This window comes from Patagioenas fasciata, chromosome 2, assembly GCF_037038585.1.
Source record: "Patagioenas fasciata isolate bPatFas1 chromosome 2, bPatFas1.hap1, whole genome shotgun sequence".
NCBI classification, from domain to species: domain Eukaryota; kingdom Metazoa; phylum Chordata; class Aves; order Columbiformes; family Columbidae; genus Patagioenas; species Patagioenas fasciata.
In genome coordinates, this window is record NC_092521.1 from 74,237,514 (window position 1) to 74,262,543 (window position 25,030).

Genomic DNA, 25,030 nt, shown 5'->3' on the forward strand with positions numbered 1-25,030 from the left:
TTGTTAGGTTTTCGGATATAGTTACTAGTTTTGCCAAGCCACTATCTGCTGTAATTCTGCTGAGTTTTAAGTAAATTTATTATTTGATTGAACCTCTCGAGTAATTGTCATGACTCCTGGTAACCACACAAAGTATTAAAACGTTAACCTTGCCCTCACCCCACTGAGTGCAGCAGGACACCCACCCTTGGGTAAAGTTCTGCACAGTCCTGCAGCTGGATCTACCACTGGAACGGGCTGCCCAGCTCCAGCTTTGGTTTCCAGCTCAGGTGCCCTCGGGCAGAACAAGGCAGCGTCCCATTTCATCAGCCCTGCCTGGTTGCAGCCGATGTCCCCGAGGGGACCTCAAGCTGCAGGCGCCTTCACTCCCTGCCCCTGTCCCACCCCAGGGAAATCAGGTGAGGACAACTCGGTGCAAACTCCATGGCAGCAGTGTTAGGAGCTATAAATGTTTGCTCGGTTGGGTCTTAGATGACACCTTGCTTAGCAGCACAGACAGTTTAATATGCTGTCTGCACTAATGGTATAACAAGCTTGACGTCTAACAAAAACCTGACAGTAGCTGTAAGAAATGTTTCTCATGGGAAATTAAAAGTTCGCCCACACAGAAGTGACTATGTTAATACCAGAGGTGTAACTGCAGTGTAGCGTGCTAATTTGCGTCTAGGTTGGTGCTTTAATCTCAATGTGCGTTGGTGTGATCCAGCCAGGGACTCCACGACCAGATTTAGCTCATAGGAGACATCCCGCTGGGCCACCATCTTTTTCCCTGTGAGTGTCGAAGGTTAGGATTGCGGGGTGACAATCAAACCCTGGCAGATGTATTGTTAACCTCCTCTCCCCCCCACTTCCCCCTTTTGCCCCTCCCTCTCCCCCCTTCCCACTCAGGACAGGCGATCGGGAGGGAAAGAAGGACAGAGAGAAGAGAGTTGGAAAAGTTAAAGATGTTTTACTAATGCTACTGATAAGAATAGAGAAAATAACACAAAATATACAAAACCAATCTTGTAAGTCTCAGCAACTGCAGAGCCAGCACCCAAAGTCCTGGATTAGACTCTGTAGCCAACCGGAGCTGGATTCAGTCTCTCACTAGGCCTCAGTTCGCAGGGACAACCAGCAAGGTCCTCTCCTAATGTTGGCCATAAGCAGAAAGGAAGGAAAAAGGCAAAAAAGGGCCGAGATCCTCGTGATCTCCCACTTTTATATGAAGTATTCACATGAATGGAATGTTATACACCATTGGTCAGTCTCTCGGTCATCAGTTTCTTGTTGCCCCTCTCGCGAGATGTCCATCTGTGCTAATCAATAAGTTTGCATTCCATTGCTAGGTTTAACCAAAACATGTGTCTGGTTCTCCAGGAAAATGCAGCTAATATGAAGGCTTTAGCTGACAGGCAAATTCACTAAAAGAGAAACTTGTTTTTAACAAAACCAGGACAGTGAGGCATCATTTTACTCATCTCGTCCGTCTGCCAGAGAGTCAGCTGCTGCTGCTGAGACCTTGAGCAGAGCTGTTCTCCCAAGAAGGTCTGCTGAGCAGCTGTTGTTCCCAAGGATCACAAAATCACAGAATCACAGTCTGTTAGGGATTGGAAGAGACCTCAAAAGATCGTCTATTCCAATCCCCCCACCAGAGCAGGAACACCTAGATGAGGTTACACAGGAAGTCAGGTTTTGAATGTCTCCAGAGAAGGAGAATCCATAACTTTCCTGGGCAGCCCTGTTCCAGTGCTCTGTCACCCTCACTGTGAAGAAGTTCCCTCTCATATTTAAGTGGAACCTCTTGTGTTCCAACTTGAACCCATTAACCCTTGTCCTACTGTTACTTGTCACCGAGAAGAGCCTGGCTCCATCCTCGTGACACTCACCCTTTACATATTTGTAAACATTAATGAGGTCACTCCTCAGTCTCCTCCAAGCTAAAGAGACCCAGCTCCCTCAGCCTTTCCTCACAAGGGAGATGCTCCACTCCCTTAATCATCTTCATGGAATCACAGAATGTGCTCAAGGGCCTGGTGTCTTCAGCAACTCTGAAGAATTCTTTCTCTGGAGAAATCAGCCCAGTGGTTTCTTCAGTCACGAAAACTGCCTACAGTACCAACCACAAACAGGCATGGCTTATGCTGCCCAGACAACTCGGTCAAACATTAGCCAAGTGATCACTCAGAAAGTTAACTAATTACCCAGCACGTAGGAGTTCTGTCTTCTGGGACTTCTGTCAAGTGGGTGAGGAGAAGGTCCCTGCACCACCGGGGTAAGAGCAGTGCAAGGTGTTCAACACTCTTACGGTAGCATTAATGACTTCTACTTGTGAGGCAACATGAGGAGAGCAATTAATGCCATTTGCTATCAAGAAAAACTCAAATTGAGATTCTTGAATTAGTTGGACTCAGCTCCTATTAACTACCTGTTGTGTATCTACATTCCAATGCATTTTCAGGATCTTCTGGCTGGGAGACTGCTCATAGCTGCTCGTTTACTCTGCTAGAAATATTCCTGAGACTGATGATCTGTTTCAAGACAAATGCACTGTATTTTCACCTCTTTTCCTGTCCTCAGTGTAATATTACAACCTGAGACATAAGGTAGCATTAATCTTTAAAAATCCAGTCTTTGTTACATAGGACCTTATAGAGATGTCTGTCTGGTTTTCACAGCTCCCCAAAAAAACTTTTTAAAAACTGAAGTCCACCCAACAAACCGAAAATAGTCCTTAATAAAATACCAGTAATGAGGCATTAATACTGTATGATTTTAAGCGACCAAACAAGGCAACATAACTTTGACTACACTTGGGCTTTCCTTAAGAAACTGGGTGGACTTCTTTGGGAAAAGATCTCCATCTGGTGGCAGCCTATAAAAAAGATCAGGTCAACACTACAGGTGTATTACTTCTCCTTGAAAATTCAGAAATTCAGTGCATTTGTTGTTGATAATTTTTTCTCCATGAATTTCTAAACCTTATATATGATAGATTGAGCAAGGAATTTTTTAGTCTCGCTATGTCTATCCTAAATATATGTCTAGCAAAAGCACTTGAGCTCATCTGGCTCAATTGTTTCAGTCTAATCACAGAACCTGAGAAAAAACTAGCTGTTACCTCCAGTCATGCCCAGGGGAAGAAATTGCAGTTGTTCTCCTTTCTCCCAGAACCCAGAGTGAGGAATCACTGTTTCATCTCCCTGTCAGCCAAAAAGCACATTCAGTATCACCTCATCTAGGTGTTCCTGCTCCGGCAGGGGGATTGGATTAAGTGATCTTCTGAGGTCCCTTCCAGTCCCTAACATTTTGTGATTCTGTGATCTTGTCAGCATCCCTGCAGTTGTCATTCACTTTCTTCTTCCTTCAGCTTCTGAAAGAGAACAATATGGCCTTTTGCTTGCTGCTGCAACTTTCTCCACAAGAAAACAATCTCATATTCCTCTAGAACAGGTAACGTGCCTTGGCAATATGAATACAAGACATATCTTACCTTCTCTGAGTCTTATAACTCTCAGAAAATATATTCTGAAGACAGAAATTATTAAATTATTGTAACACCAGTGCACAGTTAGTTGTAAAACTATATTCCAAGTGCAGTTATAGACAAATATCAAGGCCACATCAAAGAACATTTCATAGAATCATAGAATTATTTAGGTTGGAAAAGACCTTCAAGATCATCCAGTTAAGCTAGCACTATCACTAAAACACATCACTAAGTACCTAATTTACATGTCTTTTAAACACCTTCAGGGATGGTGACTCAACCACTTCCCTGGGCAGCCTGTTCCAGTGCCTGAAAACCCTTTCTGTGAAGAATTTTTTCCTAATATCCAACCTAAACCTCCCCTGGCACAACTTGAGGCCATTTCCTCTCACCCTATCACTTGCTACTTGGGAGAAGAGACCAACACCCTCCATGCTACAACCTCCTTTCAGGTAGTTGTAGACAGCGATCAGGTCTCCCCTCAGCCTCCTTTCTCCAGGCTAAGCAGCCCCAGTTCCCTCAGCCGCTCCTCATCAGACTTGTGCTCCAGACCCCTCATCAGCTTTGTTAGTTTTCTTTGGATGCACTCCAGCACCTCAACATCTTTCTTGTAGCTAGGGGCCCAAAACTGAACATAGTAATTGAGGTGCAGCTTTACCAGTGCTGAGTACAGGAGGATGATCACTTCCCTAGTCCTGATGGCCACACTATTTCTGATACAACACACTAGGGTCTGTCCTGCAGCAGTGTCACTATTTTCATCAGTGATTTAAGTGATGGAAGAACTCCACTGCATAACTTTGCTGTTGAAACAAAGATGGGAAAGCACAGCAACTTCAGAACAATGTTGCTGAAGATGGCCTACAAACTGAAAAGAGAAAACAAGTGCCATGTCCCAATGAAAAGTTCACCTGTCTTCCACCCTGGCAGCCATATTCAGTCCTTCTACTCTGCTTGAGTTTCATCCCTTATCACTGATGAGCACTGTCCAGTTTGGGGTCCCACAACACAGGATAGATGTGAACTCACAGAAGCGATCACAACTCTAACCAGCAGGATGTTATTAGGAAGAGTAGAAGAGTAGAACAGAATAGAACAGAACAGAACAGAACAGAACTCAACTGTTTTAAGTACCTGCTGCAAAGGGGATGATTGTTGCCCTGTGGCTGTAAGCAATATAAACAGGATGAGACACAAAGCATTTGCATAATATCAACAGAGATGAGGCTTTTGGGAAGAATTTTGCCCATCTTTGATCTTGCTGAAGAAGAATCCAGGCAAGAAAGCCATTTTACTAGTGGTTAACATGACGTATTTACCAGAATGTGTTTGCATAGCAGCATATACTATATACAAGAAGTCCTGAGTGCGAACATATCATCACTATATGGGTATGAACATTCAATGATGAAAATGGTTTAAGTCCAAAAAGAGACTGTGGATGTGTGCTTCCCCCATCCTCCCACCCCCCTTAACCTGGCCTTTTCCCATAACTCTCACCTATGGTGACCATGGTGAGTGCATCTGGTTTGATGGCTGCATCCAGCTCCAGGCTCAAGGTGGATTTGGGGGAGACAGATAAAAGCACAACAGCCAATAGGCTAGTTTATCATGATGTACCTACCTGGCCACAGCACTGGTCCATGTCAGACTCAAGCCATATGTGGAAGAAACTGGCATCTGTGATCAGCATGGAAATATAACTATGAGGCAACCATCTTGCTTAACTGTGGACAGTCCAGAGCCCTTTGAACTCTCCTGCACTGCAGCAGGCTGAACACCAGGATCTCCGCTTGGGTAGGGACACTTCTCAAAGTTACTCCTTGAGGCTGGGAGAATCCTTATCGTATCAGTCAGTAAATTGAGAGTGAGTGCACTGAAACTTTGTAATCTTAGCTAAGTGACATAAGGGATTGATAGCACATATATAATCCTTTAGACATAAACTGTTGACCACGTCTGAGGCTAAGTCTGGATCCAGCTGCACCTAGCCTCCTTTCTGAGAAAGAATTTAAAAAGCAAGCGGGTCCTTTCTGAACCTCATGACTTAACAGGAGGGTCTCCCTGACCATCTTGTCTGACCCTGTCATCTGCCACTGAATGTTGTTAAACCACTGTTGCATTTACTGTCAAATTTTGTTATCAATAAACATATTGCTGCTTCTGTCTTGCAAGTGAAGTTCATCACTCCATCTATAGCAAGCTCTGATTTGGTTTAATTGCACCATTATCATGGGCCAGATGTCTGCATTTAGTTAAAGAAGATTGTCTTGGAAAATGGAAATAAGAATAAGCAGTTGCCTTTGAGGATTTCAAAAACTGCTGTGCTGATGGTCAGGTTTGGAAAGTATTTCAAAGCTCCATGTAATTGTCTGAGAAGAAAAAAGGCTGGGAGTTGGTTAAATTGACAGCAGTGAAGCAGTCTCCTTCCCAGCAGTCGTTCCAGACAACAGTGGGTTTGCCTCAGAGAGTAGAGATGCTGCAGGACACATCCTGAAATTATGGAAGCAGACTGGCAGTAACCTTCATTTATGAAAAATTTGGTTCTTCATCTTGAAATGGGGGTTCATAAAACCTACAGTTCTGAAAACCAGAAAAAACAAATGCCTTCATTCTGATTCTAGCAGGGCCTGAGTACCTTGTTGCTGCAAACTGCCAGAGCTGCAGAGTATTTCAAAGCAGGCACTGATGTCTGCTTTATTGGACCCAGCTGAGAAAATGATTTCTTTCATAGCATGCTCAGCCTCTCCTGAGCTTTAATTCAGAGTGGTGTGACCTTTTCCTGGCCAGCTCTTGGACTAATAGTGCACTTGCCTTTACTCTGCAGTAAACTTACAGTGTTGTTGGTTTTCTACTAAGCGTGGTAAAACAGACTCCTAGGCCTGTGGGTATAAAAACACAACACCTGTTCTCCACCTAAATTAAGTGGTCACCTTCCAAGCCAGAGCAAATCTCTTTGAGTGTTCTCCAAGTGTTATCTCATTTGTTAATTATAAGAGATGCTGTGTTACAGTATGGAAATGATTATTGTAAGTTGTTACAAAAGCTGGTGCACTAACTATAGTGTGAATCAGGATGAAAAGAGCAATCCCAGTTACAAGATGCATATTTGATTTCTGTGGAGCTGATACCTCTGTTGATTAACATAATCCACTTTCCAGTTACTTGACTCACGTTGGATACACATTAACGATTATAATAGGAGTTTGAGTCCCCAGACAGCTTCTTCTCAGCTGTCCTTTACTTTTCCTAATTACACAGAATTTTGCATAGTGGGGAAAGTGCTCCAAAAAAAGGACCAGACAATTGTGAGTTGTGCCTTGAAGATACCACTTATTCTCAAGAAATTCATTACACTGGTCTAGGCACTAATGTTCCTGAATGGCAAGGAAAAGCCTTCAAAGTGTACAGAATTAGCTATTACCCAATAGGTAGACATGCATCCTGATGGGAATCTTTCTTTGAAGTGCGGCCTGTGGCAGCAATGGTACTTGTATGCAAGGGCACTGGCACATAACATTTACCCTTAAACAGTTAACACCAGTGGGGGATGGAAAGGGTTTGATTTTAAGGAACACTGAAATATCATTAAAGGTGTATAGTCAGGGAAAATCAAGGCTGTGCTCCAAGGCTGTGCCCATGACCCTGCGTTTTATTAACCTACTGATTAGCTTTCCATAGTCATATCTTATCCCGTTTAAAAATTATCTGTACCATTTAAATAAGAATATTCAGTAAGCAATGTTGTTATACTTCAGCACTGTGCCTCTAGGGAAGACAATGAGTAGGTGTTTTCCCACCATTCTAGCTCCTAGTGTGGCTAAAATTTATCATGTTCAATGAGGAGCATGACTTGAATTCAATCACCTTATTTTTTTAAGGAGAAAAGTAACAGAACTGTTATTTCCTGCTGAAATTTATTAAAAGATCTAGTCATTTTGAAAGGTTATTTCCCATCACTATGAAAACCAAGTTTGAATGCCTTACGCAGAATTTTTTTTTAAAGTTCTCATTACAAGAGGGTAAAACATGGAGGAGTTAATATGTTGTTAATATACTGTTAATATGTTATATTTTAGAGATATTTTTGTTTTATGTAATGAAGACTGGTGCTGTCTCTATAACTTTCAATTACTCTGCCCATGAGCTTTCCTTTTAACAAAGAAAACATTCAAGTTGCGTTATTGTACGTCCCTTTCTAGTGCTGTGCATGGTTTTGTGAAGATCTCTGGGCAGTAGGTTGTTTGGGCAGTGCCTGGCATTTATCTTATGTCACACACCCATACTCTCTATGTTTTGCCGCACTTGCATCTCTTCATGTGCAGCCTAAACTTGAAAAGGATGTTTTGTTTCCCCAGTGTGAAGATAATGGACAGATATTTTTCAGCCTGGATGATGGGAACACCAAATTCAGCTATCTAATTCAGCTTGTTGAATTCTATCAGCTAAACAAAGGAGTCTTGCCCTGCAAACACAAACACCACTGCATCTGAGCAGGGTGGCCGTGCCCTCATGTCCCACCCCAGTCCCTGCCAAGGGGAGCAGTCTCTGGTGTGTGAGTGTGAGGGTTTCACCTTTCGGCAGCACCAGGGCATCTGGGGCAGCCATCCAGCCTCACCTAGGCCAGCAGGCACATGGACCTGCCCACTGCCCTGGGGGGGGTCTGACTTTGGTGTGCCCTTAATTGTCCCACTTGATTTTGCTTTGTCCTTAATTGCCCCACTTGCTTTCTAGCATGAACTGCCAGACATCTCAGTTGTGTAAACGGTTTTGTCAATGTAATTCCTTGGTTTCAAATCAGCAGAGCCAGGATCTAATGGGGCTTCTGGGTCTCTCTATTGCATATCTCATTGGCACTCAGTGTATTTTCACTCGAGGCTCTGTAAGTGTTAAGTCCCATGTCCCTCCCATCCTATTGCCTATGAACTGCCACTAAATGAATTCACGAGTTTTCTTTTTTTCACTTATTGAGAAAGAGTGACTGATAAAGCTATGCTACACATGGTTAATGATTAACAAAAAAGTAGCAATGAAGACCAGAGGGTTACTGGAAAAACTCTAGAAATTTCTTGAGATTAAAATTTCTTAGTTGCTTCTAGTGACCTCTTCGTCACAGGACAGGGGAGTATAAGGAACTACAGAAAACACCTCTTTCCAAAGTGCCTGGAAAAGGAGTGAAATCTCCAAACAAGTAAGGAGAAACTCACTAATGTCTCTAAGTGAAGTTACCTCTGCACTTTCACCAGATAATCTGACCTGACAAATCCAAATGATTTGTTAAGTATTAAGCTTGTGAGTGTTTAGAAATGCAGAATAATACGCTAAATGTAATTCTATTTTAATTGACATGTACTTAAGCCAATTTTGTTGAAATTGTCAAGAGTTTTGAAAAGTTGCTTCTTCTGTTCCTGTAGCCTGGTTTCGTTGGGCTTGTCCTCTTGTAGTGGTCTTATTTATAACACAAAGACTTCTGTGATTCTGTGTGATCAATCTCCATACATACATTACAATTTTGTGTGTGGCTAAATGTAGAACAGCAAAAATTATTTCAACACTGGTGGGGTTCAGAGAACAAGAAGATGATGAAAATAAAGCTACTGTTTGTAGAGATTTAGCTGGAAAAGGAAAGGGGAATAAAATTACAATTTTTACCATTTACTGTTTATGTTACATAAACTTACTGTTCAAGTCAATGGTAAATAAAAGGAAAAATACGGCAGATACCCTAACGAAAGTGTGATAAAAACAAAGTTTCAAATATAAATGTGATCCATGCTGAAATGTTTAAGGAATGTGCACACTGAAACAGAAAACATTTCACACCCCAATCAAGAGGTGCAAGCACAGGCATCCCCAAGCAGGCACAGCTGGCAGCAGGGCCCTGTCTCAGTCCTGAGGGTTTCACCACTGGCCATGTGGCCTGAGCCAGAAGGAAAAATATCCAGCTCTCACTGGATGCACACATTCCACATACTCCCATGTTTGTCCATTCTTTCTGTTGTTTTAGCATTTTGACGGTTTTTCTTCTGGCATAATCTTTTGTCTCTCCAGTATTCTATTTCCTCCAAGGAAATTTATATTTAATGTTGGCATCTGTCCCTAGAATCCTTCTTTTTATGATTTCCTAGAATTTAATTATTTAGTGATGCCTTCCTTGTCATGTTTGTTGAGAATGATGACATACTGTAATACTTCACAGCCTTTACTCAGATGGGTATCTAAACACATGCTGATATGTGTTAAACTCCTGTTGCATGCCAGAAATTTTTTCATGGTCCTGCTGACCGGGATGATGATGTGTCTGCTCATCCACCTGCCTGCCCAGCTTTTAAACGAGCTCATATTGTGGCATTATGTTCAGATACCTGGAGACCAGGTACATGGGTGTTGATTCCAGAGTAAGTATTGTGGGACCACAGGTCTGGGGCCTGCCACACCTGTCGGGACAGGTGCCTTATTGTGCTAGGCTACTGAAAATAACGTTTGTTGTGATGGAAAGTTTAAATTCAAAAAATAAAACCCAGAGGTTCTGTGCTAATGAAAGATAAGACACACACACAAATTTGTATACGTGATTGTATGCAAGTGTAAGGATTCTTTGTAGCCCTACCAGCAGTCTAGGCAGTTACAAGGTTGAACTCAAGAATATTTGCCCATAGCACTAAACTTTTGTGTGAATCCATGCCCTGGGTTGTTCTGACACCTACCTCTGCCTCTTCCTTTTTGAGGTTATTGATGAGGTTATTGTACATCCTAATGAGTATTCTTCTGGTTTTGGGTGATTTCCTTTTTGGAGGCTCCTGTGGCCAATATTTTCTAATTATTTAAGAGCATATCTCTTGTCCTTTTCAAAATATATTTCTTAAAAGTACATTGTGCAATTTTGAAGCAACAATTTTTGACATAAGATCTCTTCATGAGTAGTCATTTTAAGGACACATAAATATAGGCAAATTTCATAGCTGGCCGAAGCAGTTAGGTATTAAAAATGGTATAAGGAAGTCAGGGTCATTAATCTTACAAAGTAAGTACAAGAAGTTGTGTCCTTTGCTGTAATTTGTCCATTATTCTCAGCTTCACTGCACAGGGCTTCTGAACTTCCAGTTTCAATCCCAATATTCAATCCATTTTCCCTGGGAAAAAAAAAAAAAAAAAAAAAGATGTAAATGCCTGATGAGGGTGTGTACAGAGCTTCACTGAAAGAAAACCCACAGCTCCCACCTGTCTCTATTCCAAATTCAGCAGGCAGAGCCATAGCGAATATTTTGAGTATTAACACATGTTCTGGGTCCCTCATTCCACATGCTGGCTGAGGGTGCTTCTGCTCACCTTGCCATCAGCTTTACGGCTTGTCTTCCTGGGTAGCAATAGCAGCAGCCAGCAGAGCTGTAAGCTGTACAGCTGAAGAGAAATTGTCTTTAGGGTCTAGAAATACTGTCAGACTTTTTGTGACAGCTTGCTGTCCTAGGATTGGTAGAAACCAATGTTTTTTTATAAGTGTCCATTGAATACATAACACTCTTTTGAATGTTTTTTGCAGTAAATATGAAGTATCTTCCCTTGCAAGGCAGTGATGTAATTCATGCCCTGTTTAACATAACTTTCACTTACTTCCTTTACCTTGGCAATGTTGCAGGCTTGGAATATGCTTGACGTGCATTGTACTTGCAGTTGAAGACTCTTGAGTCAAGCTTTATTGTTTTTTTTTTTTTTTTAATAGAGTATATCAATTACTTCAATTCTTTTTATTGAAGTCTGTGGTTACATAACATGTAGACTATGGATCTGGGTTTTATGAGTTTATTATTGTGTAAGATAACAGTAAATAAATCATAATTTTGATGAAAGGTTAGTGTGATTTTACATGCTAAACACACACATCAAGAGACAGAAGTAGCAACCAATGTCAAATATTAACTGCCTGTAAATAATTCACAAGTCAGGAATGTAGATGCAGAGCAGTTTTCTTAATTTTTGCTTCAGTGGGCAATAGGAAGAGGTTTAGACTGGTGTTTTGCGGAAAGAGGGAAACTGAAAATATTATCACTTAGAATTCAGTAGAAGCTGCAGGCAAGTATTTTGCTCCATTATGCGTTGCAATTAAATGTGTGTGATTCTCCTTCGCTCTGCATACTTTCTCTCCATTCTGTATTCTCTGAGCACTGAACAAGAGTAAAAAATGACATTTCTTAGCCACTTTCTGCTGACAAAAGTTTGCCTGGTGGTGGAGGTGGAAGGGATGTTCCTTAAGACTACACAAATCAAGATCACTCCCAAATAAAAGAGAAAGTTTGTTAAAGAATTAGCAAGGAGGAAAAAACAGACATTTGAAAACTCCCCGAAGTTTTCTAGGCTGTCTTTCAGAGAATGATGCAGGATGTCAGGTTCCTGGAAGGGCAGCATTTGCCCTCAGCACACAGAGGTTCAATGTTGGTGCTTCTGAGCAGAGACAAACTCTGCCAGAGTGTGGGTGTGGAGGTGCTACCACTTCACACCTGGCTTAGATTTATGGCATTTGGATTCCAAAAGCAGTTGGAGCTAAATGTGGTAACAGAAAAATAAACTGGAAAAGAACACCCCTTCCTAGCAAAATATTTTATGGAAGCTGCCCCTGAGGGTTTACTCAGAATTGTACAGCATATGGCAAAGACTTGCTTCTGTATTTGAAAGCAAGAGCTTGAACTAAGGTGTCTGAGCACAAAGGTAATTGATGCATAGTACTATCCTTATTTAACTGCCTGTCTCCTCCAGTCACATGTAAATCCTGTCTAAATGAGAGCCTGTGTCTCCTAATGATAATGGGGGAGCTGTGATTATCTGAGGTGTGGAAGTGAATAGCATCACAAGGAGACCAGAGGGCAGGCAGTTCTGAGTGGGGACATGGCTGGTGGCACTGCAATGAGGCTACCTGCAGCTGCTTGAGCTGTTGTCTTTCCTGGCTGGCTGTTTTGCTTCCCAGCTGGAGATGATCGTCCTTCTCATGGAGTTGGCAGGATGGAGCATGTGAATACTTGGTGGCTCTGTCACCCAATGCTTCAGGAACGGGCAGGTCCTTTTAGGGGTCTTTGGTAGAATTGTTAGCAATCAGGACACATAACCACGGGCGTAGTTATATGCGGTGCTTTATTTCAGCGCTGGGAAACCAGGGGTTCGCACCCAAAGCTGGCTTCAGCGGTCTGTTTAAGTTGCACAGTATTTATACAGTCCATTCACATACATATTCATATATTCATTAGGATCATTAGAATACGTAGTAGTTACTCAACATTTATTGCAACATCGATTGCAACACCTTGGAACTACTTTGATCATGCGCAGTGTCCCCTGGTGGTCTTTCAGGGGGTCTTCAGGATGAGGTAAGTAGTCTTCATCGCTTCTGTCCTTTTCACCTTTGGGTACTGTACATGCGCACTACTCTATAATTGCATAACTGCTGACTAGCTTAATTTCCAGAGATGCTGTGTATATTTCTTCTCATTCTAGGCGTATTTGGGCTAAGATAAATGCTAGGTTGATAACATAAGAATATACTCAAATCCCTTATTAGGTAAAACATGATATGCAAAGGATGAATCAGTTTTGCACCTATTCCAGCAGAGAATATCTTGTAAAATTGATTCTGTTACTAACAGAATGAAGACTGGCCACAAGGTTGTAGTTATAGTTAGAGCTTAATTATTACATAAAATATTATTACGTAAAATATTTAATTATCAGCATAGCTTATTGTTATCTAAAATTTCTAGTATTTAGTGTAACTTACAGTTGCACAAAGTTTTTAGCAATTACCATACTTGCACTTAAACAAAATTTTTCATGATCTGTGTATCTTACTTACTATCCAGAGCCTTTTGTTACCTAGAGTTTTAGTCACTGGACTCTGTGCAGATGGGGTCAAATTCTTAATAATCATGATACAATGATCTTACACTGGCCTCAGACTTTGACTCAGTCATTGGAGGAAGAAGACAATGGTGGATGCATCCTGGAGCACTGAGGGATCATGGGTTTTGCTGTCCAACAGCAGGACTTGCAGATGGTTGATTTTATAGGCCATATCTTGTGCTCTTACATTTCCCTGTTCCATAATGGAGTCACCACATCCTGGTATCAGTGCTCGGTGGGCAGATAGTCTTATCGCAGTGCTAACAGGGCATCAGGCTGTTCTGTATCAGGAGTCATGACATCTTGGTGACAACCACAGTATTGAATAGGGGAATAAAGATTTATGGCTGTTTGCCTTAGGAAATGGCGTGGTTTATGCCAACCATGTTACCAGGAGTCAGCAGCAGGGCACACCAGTCACATAGTTCCAACACAAAGCTTTGTCTTAGTATAAACACATCTTCCTGAACAAAAATCACACATTGCATGGAGATAATAACTCACAGGAGAAGGCAGCAAACATTACTTTACTCATGGCTTCAACTGTGAATGTGTGTCCGTGAGCAGGAAGACCTGTGGATGTGGAAGATTCAGTTCCCACTGAGCTCTCCAGAGTACTCAGTCTGTGATATGCAGAAAGTAATTTCTCTTGCTTGGAGAAAGTCCACATACTCAGTAACTTTTATGTTATATTAAGCATGAATTCTCCAGAAAATTGGCATTGGTTATTGGGGAGGGAGGGCAAGAAGCACCAGTATGGTCCATTGCCATGGTACTTGCTGTAATCTCAGACAACTGGGCACTAACATAGTCTTTATGAGGAGACTCCAGTGTTCTCATCTCACAAAGAATGACTCAAGGCTTATATTGGTGGCAAATGTTCTTCTAAGATTATTGCAAGAAGTGCAAGGTAGTGCATGGTCCTCATGACAATGCATTCATCACAGCCAGGGAGAAAATATATTCTGGACCAAGCGTTAGGTGATCTTTGACATCTTTGTAAAGAGTGAACAAAACAAATCACTTCTGTAAGAACAAGCACAGCATTGCCTTCCCTCTGTATCTCAAACCATCTTGTTCCTCACGCCTCACCTGGGTCTGTCTTTTCACCCACAAAATGGTCTATTCAATTCATTAAATAACTGCCGTAATTTGCTTTTCTGATGAGATTTCAATAGCACATTGAAGCCCTAATAGCATTTCATCTGTCAACCACAGCTTCTGCGAAGCTCACAGTGGTCAACACTTGAGGAAATCCTTTCTGCGAGCAACATTTGCCTGGACAAGTGCCCCAGCAGCACCTGCACACCAAGGTAAGCACATCTTTGCAGCTCACAGCAGAACCTATTCCTGCCTCTGTGTTGGAAGAGCCTGCTGTGATTGCAGCCTGTTCTCACTGTCTCTGTGACTCTTCACAGCCTGTCATTTTTTCTATTGACACTTTCTTGGTTCGTTACAACCTCTCTCTTTTCGGTAGGCTTGCTTCCAGAAGAGTAAAGTGCTTAGGCTGCCTCCATCCAGCAAGTGGTACATTAACTCCTCCAAAGCTGTTGTTTGAGTCTGGGTCCATGTTCACTTCATTACCAGTTTTATCCTTTTTATCCTTCTTTGGTTTACCTACACATGTTCACACAGACAGCAATACAGAACTGAACTGGGAAAACAAGTCACACATAAAATATTCAAGAAAGATGTGACAGATACTTCCCCGGTTTGTCAGCTCTGTCTGAGATTCATCTCCTGGCTAATCTGTTGCAAAGTCTACTTATGTTCTGCAGGAGACTTAGTTTTTATCATCACATGGTGCAAGTAATCCATCTATTTGTGTCTGAAGGCTTTATTTAATTGTTATTCTCTTCCAAAGGAAATGCACCCTTTGTTTAATCCAGAAAATTGTTAGTTGTACATTTCTGCTAAACATCTAAGTGATCCTTAGAGTTTTTTTTCTTTTATTTCCATTTTTGGAGATAATTTCATTTTCTATTACTGATATTATTACAGGGTTCTACTACAGTTGTTTGTTTGTTGGTTGGTTTTCTCAAGGAGTAATAGTGAGAGAAGCAGGAAGAAATGCTTGCAGCTTCCAAACAGTATCCTCAAACCACAGAGAAGGAGTAAACCAAATACTAAGCAACCAAGCAGTGTTTTTTATTATGCTTAGTCAACTTTGACTGTTTCTTTGACAGCAAATGCTGAAAACATGCACGAATATTGTGCTTGTACAATTCCTAATTAACTGTTTCAAGTTATTTTCTCAATAGCTAAGATACAGATGATACCTGAGTGAATTTAAAGCCCTTTGCATTGTAGCTCAGAACAGGTTTGTTCAAATGATGTTAGGCTCAGTGATATACAGAACAAACGCATCATAACCAAATTTAGCAACCAGAGCCACACTGGGAGGCCGGCATGGGGTGGGTGTTGTGCTCTTCAGGTGAGGGAAAAATAAAGGTGGCGGTAAAGCATTCAAATCATAATTGCCTGAAGGCCTGGGAAAACTGACTTTTATTTCTAATCTGCATTGTACAATGATGCAAGAGGGGAAAAGTGTTGGAAAGTGGGTAGAAACTGTTTAACTCCATTTCCTTTGACCCATGGCTCTGTACATGCACTGGCAGGGGGACTGCAAAGTGACTGGTAACACATTGTCTGCACCATTCTCCAGTGCTGTGCTGGAGCCTCCTGTTCAAACATGTTATCTCTCCCATGGTGTTTGCAAACCAAAGACTTAAGCAGTGGTAATATTAATAGATTGATATGATTACTGCATGGGCACAGCATCGTTATATATCATCACCAGGGTGACATATCTCCATGCGCAAAATCATATTGAAGCCTGTCTCATGTTAGCTGTGACTAATGCGATCTGTTGGTTTCTCATCAACAAACCTTTAAACCTTTAAGGGTCATTTGTTATTTCTCACACACCAGTGTCTTGAATTTGAAACAGTTTGGCAGTACAGGGGAGATCTCTGTTCCTTGTGTGGCAGCAAAGAGAGCTGCTCTGTGGAGGAGCCAGCACACCCAAGGGTCTGGAGCACATTCACGGGGCCACAGCAGCTCTGCCTTAGCCAGCACCTGTTAGGGAAAACCTCATGATCTTGCTTTCGTCCCCAACAGAAAGATTCTGTTAAGGAAAGAATTAGTGATAAGGAGAATTATGAAAAGTAGTATGAGCCAGAAGAATTATTAGAATTACATAGACACATAGGACATGGCTTTTAGAAGGGCATTTAATTCCCTTTTTCCAACTTGCCTGTTGTACCTCTCACACTTTAGCTCCTTTGCTTCATGAGGAATTAAACAAACATGATTTTAATATAAAATGCAGGTTTTTTTGATCACAGCAGCTTTTAAGGTAACTTAACAGGTACAGCAGAGAAGTAAACACACATCAGATGACTTTGAGGTATTATTTCAACAATCTGATTGATTAAACCAGCATTTTATTACTCCAATCTTGATGACAGTTTCTGGGTTTAGTTTCCTTGGAAAGTTATTTACCTTTTGCAAACCATTTGGATGAAACATTGAAGTTAGATTTGAATTATCTTTATATTTACTAGAGACATCTTCATTTTCTGCATCTCTTATACCCTTACAACATATTTTGAATTTTCAGCCTTTTCAGTCAAATTCAGGGAGAAAGAAAAAATAGGAAAACCTCCATTCTGATTGGGTCCCATTTTCCCCAGGCTGTGACCCAGCACACTCAAGAGTTAATTTGCAATGGGAAACAACTGAGAGCCAGCAGCAACTGACCCTGGGATTTCTGGATGCTTTCAAGATTATAGACTGGTCACTATGCAGACACAATCCAAGAACTGAAAACGCAAGTCAGATCCCAGAGTAACATCTAGCAAAACAGGTGCAGTGAAATCCTCAAGCTGATCTGTGAATCTTAGGTCCTTTTTCTATTTTGAATTTTTTTTTTTTTTTCTTCTGAATAGTAGCAGAGTAATAATTGGACTTATAGCATTATAAGAGGAAACACAGCCGTGACAGCTTTAAAATATATGACAGCCCGCACTTCCTCCTCCGTCACGAAAAGGTTGGCTGTAATTCTGCAGTGCACTAGAGACCAGTCTGGGAGCTGTGGCTGTCCCAGATCTCCTGCTGCGCTGCCTGGCTATAAGCTCCTCAGCACTATGAAACACTGACAGTCTTCTTTGAAACAAACTTGAACTAAATAAAACTGACTTGAACATTTACTATTGCTTTTAAGTATATGTATGATGAAAGGGAGGAACTGGAAAAAGTTAGATGCAGCATATCTGAGGATGTTACTCTCACATACATCCTGTTCGGAGTCTGCAGTCACTTGAGTGGTATTTCACCATATCGGTGAAACCTGAAAATAAGGTCTCACAGAGTGGTTAGAAGCACTTGCTTTTAACAGCAACAGCCACAGCAGAAATGTCCTGGAGCGTGTGACCGAGCACTGGCTGTCAGACTCGTTAATGGGTTGATGGAAGGAAACACACACCAGCCACTTCCCAGCTAACAAGGCGATGGCCGTTCCGTTCCTCACTCCGCTCCGTCTGCCTCTCGGGTAGCAGCTTGTTTGCCAAGGATATTTTGGAGGAGGCGTGGGAGGAGGGGGAGATGCTGCTGTATGTTCAATGCAAAGCACTTGGCTGTGATAGGCTGAGGGACGTGGATTCTCTGCCTATATCTGCAGGCAGCTGCATCCTCTGCACTTTACAGCTGCAACAGAGGAGCAAAGACAGACAGTGAGAAGACAGAGGAGACGGAAAATCCTCACCAGCTCACTGTAAGTAACATTGTTTGTCCTTAAAGCTTTGTGATTGTTGAATTCAAGTAGGTTCCTTTGGATTAATGCAACAATTGGTTACTTAGAGGTGGAGCTCTGCTAATAAACAGCCACACTCTGCTATTAAGGGGACAATCTGGGATGCACAAAAGCGTTTCTTTTCAACCTAAGTTTTCACAATGTAGCGTGCATCTCTCATTTTGTGTCTGCTTGATTTTACAGATGATGTATGTCAGTTATAACTTTCTGTACATTAATACAGAGTCCCAGGGGTCCCAAAGTTTATGTCTGAACAACTAAGCAGACCTTGAGAAATTCTCTGCCCAACATATTGAATACTGGTATTTTCAGGATAAGTTCAATCCATGACTTCTTAGGCTGAGGTTTTCTTCAGAAATCACTCTCTCCCATCACTACAATAACACCTCAGCAAGGATAATTCCTAAATCACAGGCTCTGTGCCAGTGACAGTAGTGAATAAAACCAGCAGCTTCTAACTGGAAAAGGAAATTTTTAAGTGACATGTAGGGCCTCTAACATTTATACCTAATTCTTGGCTTGTGCAAAGGTAGAAGTACAGAGCAGATCCAGTTCATTCTACTCATGCTGAGATAAAATTCATCCTTATTCAGGCAATACTCCTATTGCCAATGGTAGAAGTTGAACCTAACTGTAGCAAGAGCTACAAAAACCTTCAGGTGTGTCCAACAGCAGAAAGTCCTCATGGCTTCAGTGGTGTCACTGCAGCACCACAAGCCTTCAAACTACATTATATTCTGCAACAATCAGTTGGCAGAATAGAAAGTGCACTTGTCTCATTTATTGGAAAGATACACAGTTATTACTTTTTTTTGAGCCAATGCAGCTATCAGTTTGAGGTGCTATTAATGTGTCTATGCTTTCTTCCTTTCTGTATCTAATAGTAGGAGCTGCTTAGAGATTTTATTCTGTTAGCTATTTTTTATTGTACTTTGATGAACTGGAGAACAGTCACTCATAAATCTGCAATATGTTGAACATATCTCTCTCATAATTTTTTCTTTTTACCATTTTTTCCCTTTTTTCTCTTTTTATTCCTTGTAACATTTTTCCTGGAAATATTTAGGTATCTTTTACATTTATATTTAGTTGATAGAAAAAACAGAGTCTAAAATTATAGACAATACTTTTTAAGAGGAATAGTGAATAAGCTGAATGCTATCTACATAATATTTAAAGTATAAATGTATTTATTATGTAATTGTACATAAACTGCTTATATTATACTTAATATACAATCTAAAGACTAATAGCAGCTTTTGGTAAATTCACTAAAACGAAATGTTGCTGTGTACTAGTTTCTGTGCACTGAGGTAGAAGAAATAGTTTAAACAAAGCAGCAAAGAATACGCCAACTTTAGATTGTGCTGTGTCCTTGTCCTGTGACAAGTTCTAGGAAAATTATAAAGCAAGGAGTTTATAGATGAATAAGAATAAAAATCAGAAAGATACATTGATATAATAAAAAGTTTAACATGATTGTTCTTGTTTTTACCTGAAGTTAAGAGCAAAACTGAATCTTCTCCAGTAAAGTAGGTAAAATTGTATTGTATCGATCAGAATGATGCTATTGGTGGATTTGAATATAAAATGTGCTTACGAAGTGGTAGAGGTTGACAATTAGGTAAAGGTGTGGAACACCTGAGAGTGTGCAGCCTTTCTCACTCCTTATGGGCCTTTAGGAAAACAGACCACTATTAGGTACTTTAGAGAGAGGTTCAGTTTCTCTGAAATTTCCATTTAGTTTTGGAAACTCAGCTTGCGGTATTTTGCAGTTTAAGTCCCTTCAAGCTAAGTGAATTTTTTGAGTACACACAGATTGTAATACTCAGCCCATCAGAAAATATGGATGCTCTCAAAAAGTGTTTTCATTTTAGACCCTAACAGCTGAGGTGGTAGAGACATTTTCTTATAAAATCACATTCTGTATTTTTAAAATATACTGGCATAGATGGTACTATGTGTTGTGTTGTTGAATTGTAGGTGTGTTGTGTGTGCATGTGAAAGGTAGAAGGGAGAAATATTCTTTACTGGTAAAGAGTTGAAGTAATTTGCATTTTTAGAGTACTAACTGATAAGTATTAGATTTGTCAGATATTCGGTCTATCGGATGTGGCCTCTGCAGCAAGTAATACTTTCAAACAGATGAGGTGAGATCTATAAGGAGCAGTTGAGGAATAGGATACAAGTAGGGATGAGGGTGTAAGCGAGTCTTGTCACTCACAGAAGAACAGATGTAAAACGAGAGGTGAAAAGGAAAATTTAGATGACCGCTCTGTTCCTGCAAGGAGAATGGCTTCACAGTGTCGGTGAGATCTGTGTGTTGCGGTAGGTAAGAAATTTCCAGGCAAGGACTTTTAGGAAAGAACATGCATGGTTACAGGAAAACAGACGTTTAGAAAAATTTTAATTTCTCAGTAGTGTCTTTGGGGGAAAGAAGAAAAATATTTTGCTTCGGATTGAAGCAGATAGATGTGTTTCACTGGATGAAGCTGAGCTGAAAGTTCATTAGAGGTTAACTAAAACCAACAAATCTGCTTGCTTAAACACAGTCTTTCAAAGGGGAGATGACACATAATGCTGCCCATCCAAACCCTCTGAGGACCATAATGACCCCTGGTAATGCGTTTCTGGCAACTTAGCAACAACATCAGAGAAAGGTCCTAATTCCTCTTTCAGAAAGACACAGAGAGGGCCAAATAAACATCATGGTGAAATAGAGACAAAATAGCAACAAGAACAGCTTTTCTACGCAGGGGCTAGAAGTCCCTCCTGTGCAGGTCCCTGCTTTCCCAGTGGTTCCTGACCTACAGCAGCACCCTCCCTTCTTAAATAGCAGCTGCAGACACTCCACACAAATTCCAGATTCTCTATTTCTGTTTGCAGCAGCAGCAATGCCTCTAGCATGGTGTTTATCAATGATGTCTTTCTTTGGTCATGTGGCAGTACTAACTTAAATATAATGAAGCCTAGAAGGGTCTCTCTTTTCTCAAGATGATGGCCTCAGTTAGGAATCCTTAGCACACATAACTGATATCTAAAAAATTGTCTTTTAACAACATAATGTTCACACTCTGCTCAGTGTAATTATTTTCTTACAAAGTGAAGATCTGAAGCTACGTGAACTAAGCATAGTAATTCTTTACACCAGCAGTGAGAATCCTTGTTTCACTTGTCAATTTTCTTACTAGATCCTCAGGAACAGTATCACTCACTCAGATCTGAGTGTATAAAGAGTCTTGGATGCTTTTCAGTCACTGTGGCCTCAACCTTGTATTCACTGAGCTCTCAAAATTCAAAGGCACATACATTAAAGGAGCTGGGAGGGCCAGGATGGCAGGAGCAGGCACCCCAGCAATATGGATTTAAGTTTGCAAAGTGCTTTTCAGGCAAAGTGCAGCTCATGTCAGCTGAGCCAAACATTGCTTGGGTGTGCTCAGACAGTCTCTGCCGAGCTCAAAGGACACCTAGAGCTCCGGTCCAACATCGTGGAAATAGGGACAGCCCCAGATGAAGCTTCCTCACATCCTGCTGCAGAATTCAGCACAGATCAACTCTAAGTGGATTCTGACTTAAACCTCAGTAAGAAATAAGATTTTATAAATGGCACAGCATGTGCATTTACAGAAAAAGAGTAAAGAAGCTAAATCTTGAGGCAAGACAGAAGGCAAGGAGGAGATAAAATGACAGAGCAGCACAGTGGATCACTGTGATAACTGTGATTATTACAGCTTGCTATTATTGATTCTAACAAAGACACACAGGTTACTCTTTCCTTAGACCTCTTCTTTGTAAGGCAGGAGGGAGCTGATTATGTGCCACATAACGATGCCACGTCCTTGTGTCAACCAGCAGCAGTAGGGATTAAATCCGTGATTTCTGAATCTTCAACAATGTGCTTCTACTGCTGTTCTGTGCTAAAGATTCAGCCTATCTATAATAATCTAATCTACATGGGGACCCAGACATCAAAGATTTAACAGTGTGACTTACTTCTCTACCATGTCCAGCCAATACTGGAGTGGAGCAGAATGCAAGACTGCATGGGCATTGGCCTTACATGCAGCAATAAAGGAGCATATGGTCTTTTCAAAAAGGTCATATGAGTTATCTTATAAAACATCTGAACAACAGGTTTAAACCCATTATTATATTCTTTCAAAACTGAACTTTTTTTTTTCTTTTCTTTTTCCCCAGGGTTTTCCTAATAATTCCTATACTGGGATATCCATGGATGCTGCAGAGTTCCGCAAGAGAGGGAAGGAGATGGTGGACTATGTTGCAGATTACCTGGAGAAGATAGATAAAAGGCAGGTCTTCCCAGATGTGGAACCAGGATATCTAAGGCCCCTCATTCCAGACTGCGCACCTCAGGATCCTGAGAGCTTTGAGGATGTCTTTAAAGACATTGAGAAGATCATTATGCCAGGGGTAAGTAAAACGGATCTGTAGTGCAATGTTCAACACTGCAATTAGGTGTTCAAAGACTTTTAGGAAAGTTTAGATTGAATCCTGTGCAGCTGGACCTTATGAACATAAGTGCCCACACTGACTAGCTTTGTGAGGGCAGGAGCCTGCTTTACATCCATAATTCAATATGATCTAACACTTTACAGAACTAATGTTTTCTGTTCTTGACAGAAATTATCAAATCATTCTTTTGCTTCATGCAAGGCTAGTTCATGTAAATAATTCCCTTTCCACCTTTGAAATGGTTAAGGCAAATTGTCATAACTTTCAGTTTCATGTAATTCTTTCACCACTTACAAAGCACAGTAAATATTTTACAAAATGGGATTTGTATTAGACTACTCCGCCTAAAGTGTTCCTTCAAGCTGATCTTTAAATGTTAAAATTCTCTTTGGAGACTTCTTTTTATTGCAGAGCTGACTAGGAAGGATTCTTCCCAATACTTGTTCTGTTGACTTACTCTCCTAAATGTCAACTTCTAGTACCTTTTAAAGCAGACAGCCACTACTGAAGTATTAGTCCTTGGATAGACAGTGTTGCAGACGGTGCAAAACAAAATGTCTGGCATTTATCCATTTCTGACTCTTTCTTCTTTATCCACACAAGGTGTACCTTTTAAATTCTAACTTTATGCTTGTAGCCTAATGCCTGTGAATAGCCTGAAGAGGACTGGATTATTAGTAAATGTTAATGAGGAATCTCTCCTTTGGATCTCTGCAATAACCAATTTGGGTTGCTTCTCTGGATGTAGTTAGGTGATATGATTACTGTGTGACTAGATACGGAAACACTGCTCTGATAATGTGTTTAGTCATTCTACTATAATACCAATTCTTTTTCATTGACCAATGTAAACATTTGATGTTCACCATGACCTCATCTGTTTCCTTTGGAGCCATCCCTGCTGTCCTTTCACATGCAAAAGCTCCACTGAAGAAAATGGAAATCTCGATCTTTGCAAAGATTTGTGGATGGAGTCTTAAATCCAGCAGAATTAAAACAATGTAGATTAGACGAGTGAAATATGTCCAACACACACAAATACTTCCATTGCTGCTCACAGGTATGACTGCTTCTCCTTTTTCATTGAAGGAAAATACTGACCATTTTTTAGTCTGTGAAGCAGAACAGAAAACACCCTGTTTTGAACGCTTGAGAACACTCAGTATAAAAAATTACACATTAAAAAAATAAGAGATGAATCATTGAAGTATCGAAAGTGAGACATTCAATTGCAATTCAGTCATCAAGATGTCATGTTCCCTCTCAAATAAATTGATTTTTTTCTTGATATTTACATGCCCTGCGAAGAAATTTACTTTTACAAAGTGAGACATTCTGAAGAAGTGTTCTATCCAAAACTTTCCTCTGTTGTGAAATGTTAGTGTTTGTGACACTAAGAGCACAAGAGCATAAATCCCTGTGTTGTTTATACTAAATACTGAAGACTCACATGAGCACAGAATCACCTACTTATGTTACTCCTTTATATGTTGATACAGACTCTCCACCAGTGTGTATCTCCTGCGGGCTGAAAGACCATCTCCCACTGCCCCAGTCTTGACAAGAGCTGCCATCATCCTTGCAAGCCTCACTGCCCTCATGTTGAAGAACTTTTTCCTTATATCTAATCTAAATCTACCCTATTTCAGTGTAAAGCCATTATTTCTTGTCCTGTCACTACACACCCCTGTAAAAGTCCCTCTCCATCTTCCTTATAGGCCCTCCTTTGGGCCCTGGAAGTCTGCCATAGGGTCTTCCCTCAGCCTTCTCTTCTCCAGGCTGATCACGTTCCTTTTCATGCAGCCCAGGATACCGTTGGCTTTCTGGGCTGCAAGCGAACATTGCAGGGTCATGCTGAGCTTCTCATCAATCAACACCCCCAAGTCCTTCTCCTGAGGGTTGGTCTCAATCTCTTCTCCACCCAGACTGTATTTGTGCTTGGGAGCCTGTAGTTGTGCTACCCCCATAACATTTTCCCATAATCTTCTTCCCATCCTTTTCATGACAACAGTAGCATTTATAGGTACATCTAGTGTTTTTCAGCTATTGTGCTTTTCTGTCGTTTCACTGGGGAGTATCTGATCTTCATTTTAGAAAGGAGGAACTGGGCTTCAGACAGAATAAGTAGTATGACAGAGGTCATAAAACCTTGTTTTGCCCATAAGCTGTCAGTGGCCCATAAGTGATTCTTGTTTCCTTCATGTTGACTTCTTTACTGTGTTAGTTGTGTTCAGATAATCGCTACTTATTGGATGAATGAAAATGTGAAAATGGTGTTCCTTCAGAGGAGAAAGGACCAATTAATTGTGTAAAGCAATAATGCAGTGTTCACTGCTGTTTTTACCCCATAGGAGAACAAGCTTTCATGAGTGGTAAAATTTCTTCTTGGA

At 40.9% G+C, this 25,030-nt stretch overlaps 1 protein-coding gene across 5 annotated transcripts in view; it reads left to right on the forward strand.

The window, feature by feature from the left end:
• The first annotated feature begins 8,505 nt into the window (after nt 1–8,505).
• The window catches only part of LOC136098257 (aromatic-L-amino-acid decarboxylase-like), a 65,744-nt gene continuing 49,219 nt past the window's right edge, over nt 8,506–25,030 (forward strand). For 2 of the 5 annotated variants that reach the window (XM_065831506.2, XM_071804425.1), the window contains exons 1-4: nt 8,506–8,660; nt 14,573–14,667; nt 18,036–18,128; nt 22,365–22,598. In XM_065831506.2, coding sequence (XP_065687578.1) covers nt 22,398–22,598 — 201 coding nt within the window. In that variant the 5' untranslated portion in view covers nt 8,506–8,660; nt 14,573–14,667; nt 18,036–18,128; nt 22,365–22,397. Of the gene's footprint in view, nt 8,661–11,460; nt 11,540–14,572; nt 14,668–17,049; nt 17,223–18,035; nt 18,129–22,364; nt 22,599–25,030 lie in introns of those variants that run through there. The other 3 variants (XM_071804422.1, XM_071804424.1, XM_071804423.1) reach the window with 3 other exon arrangements.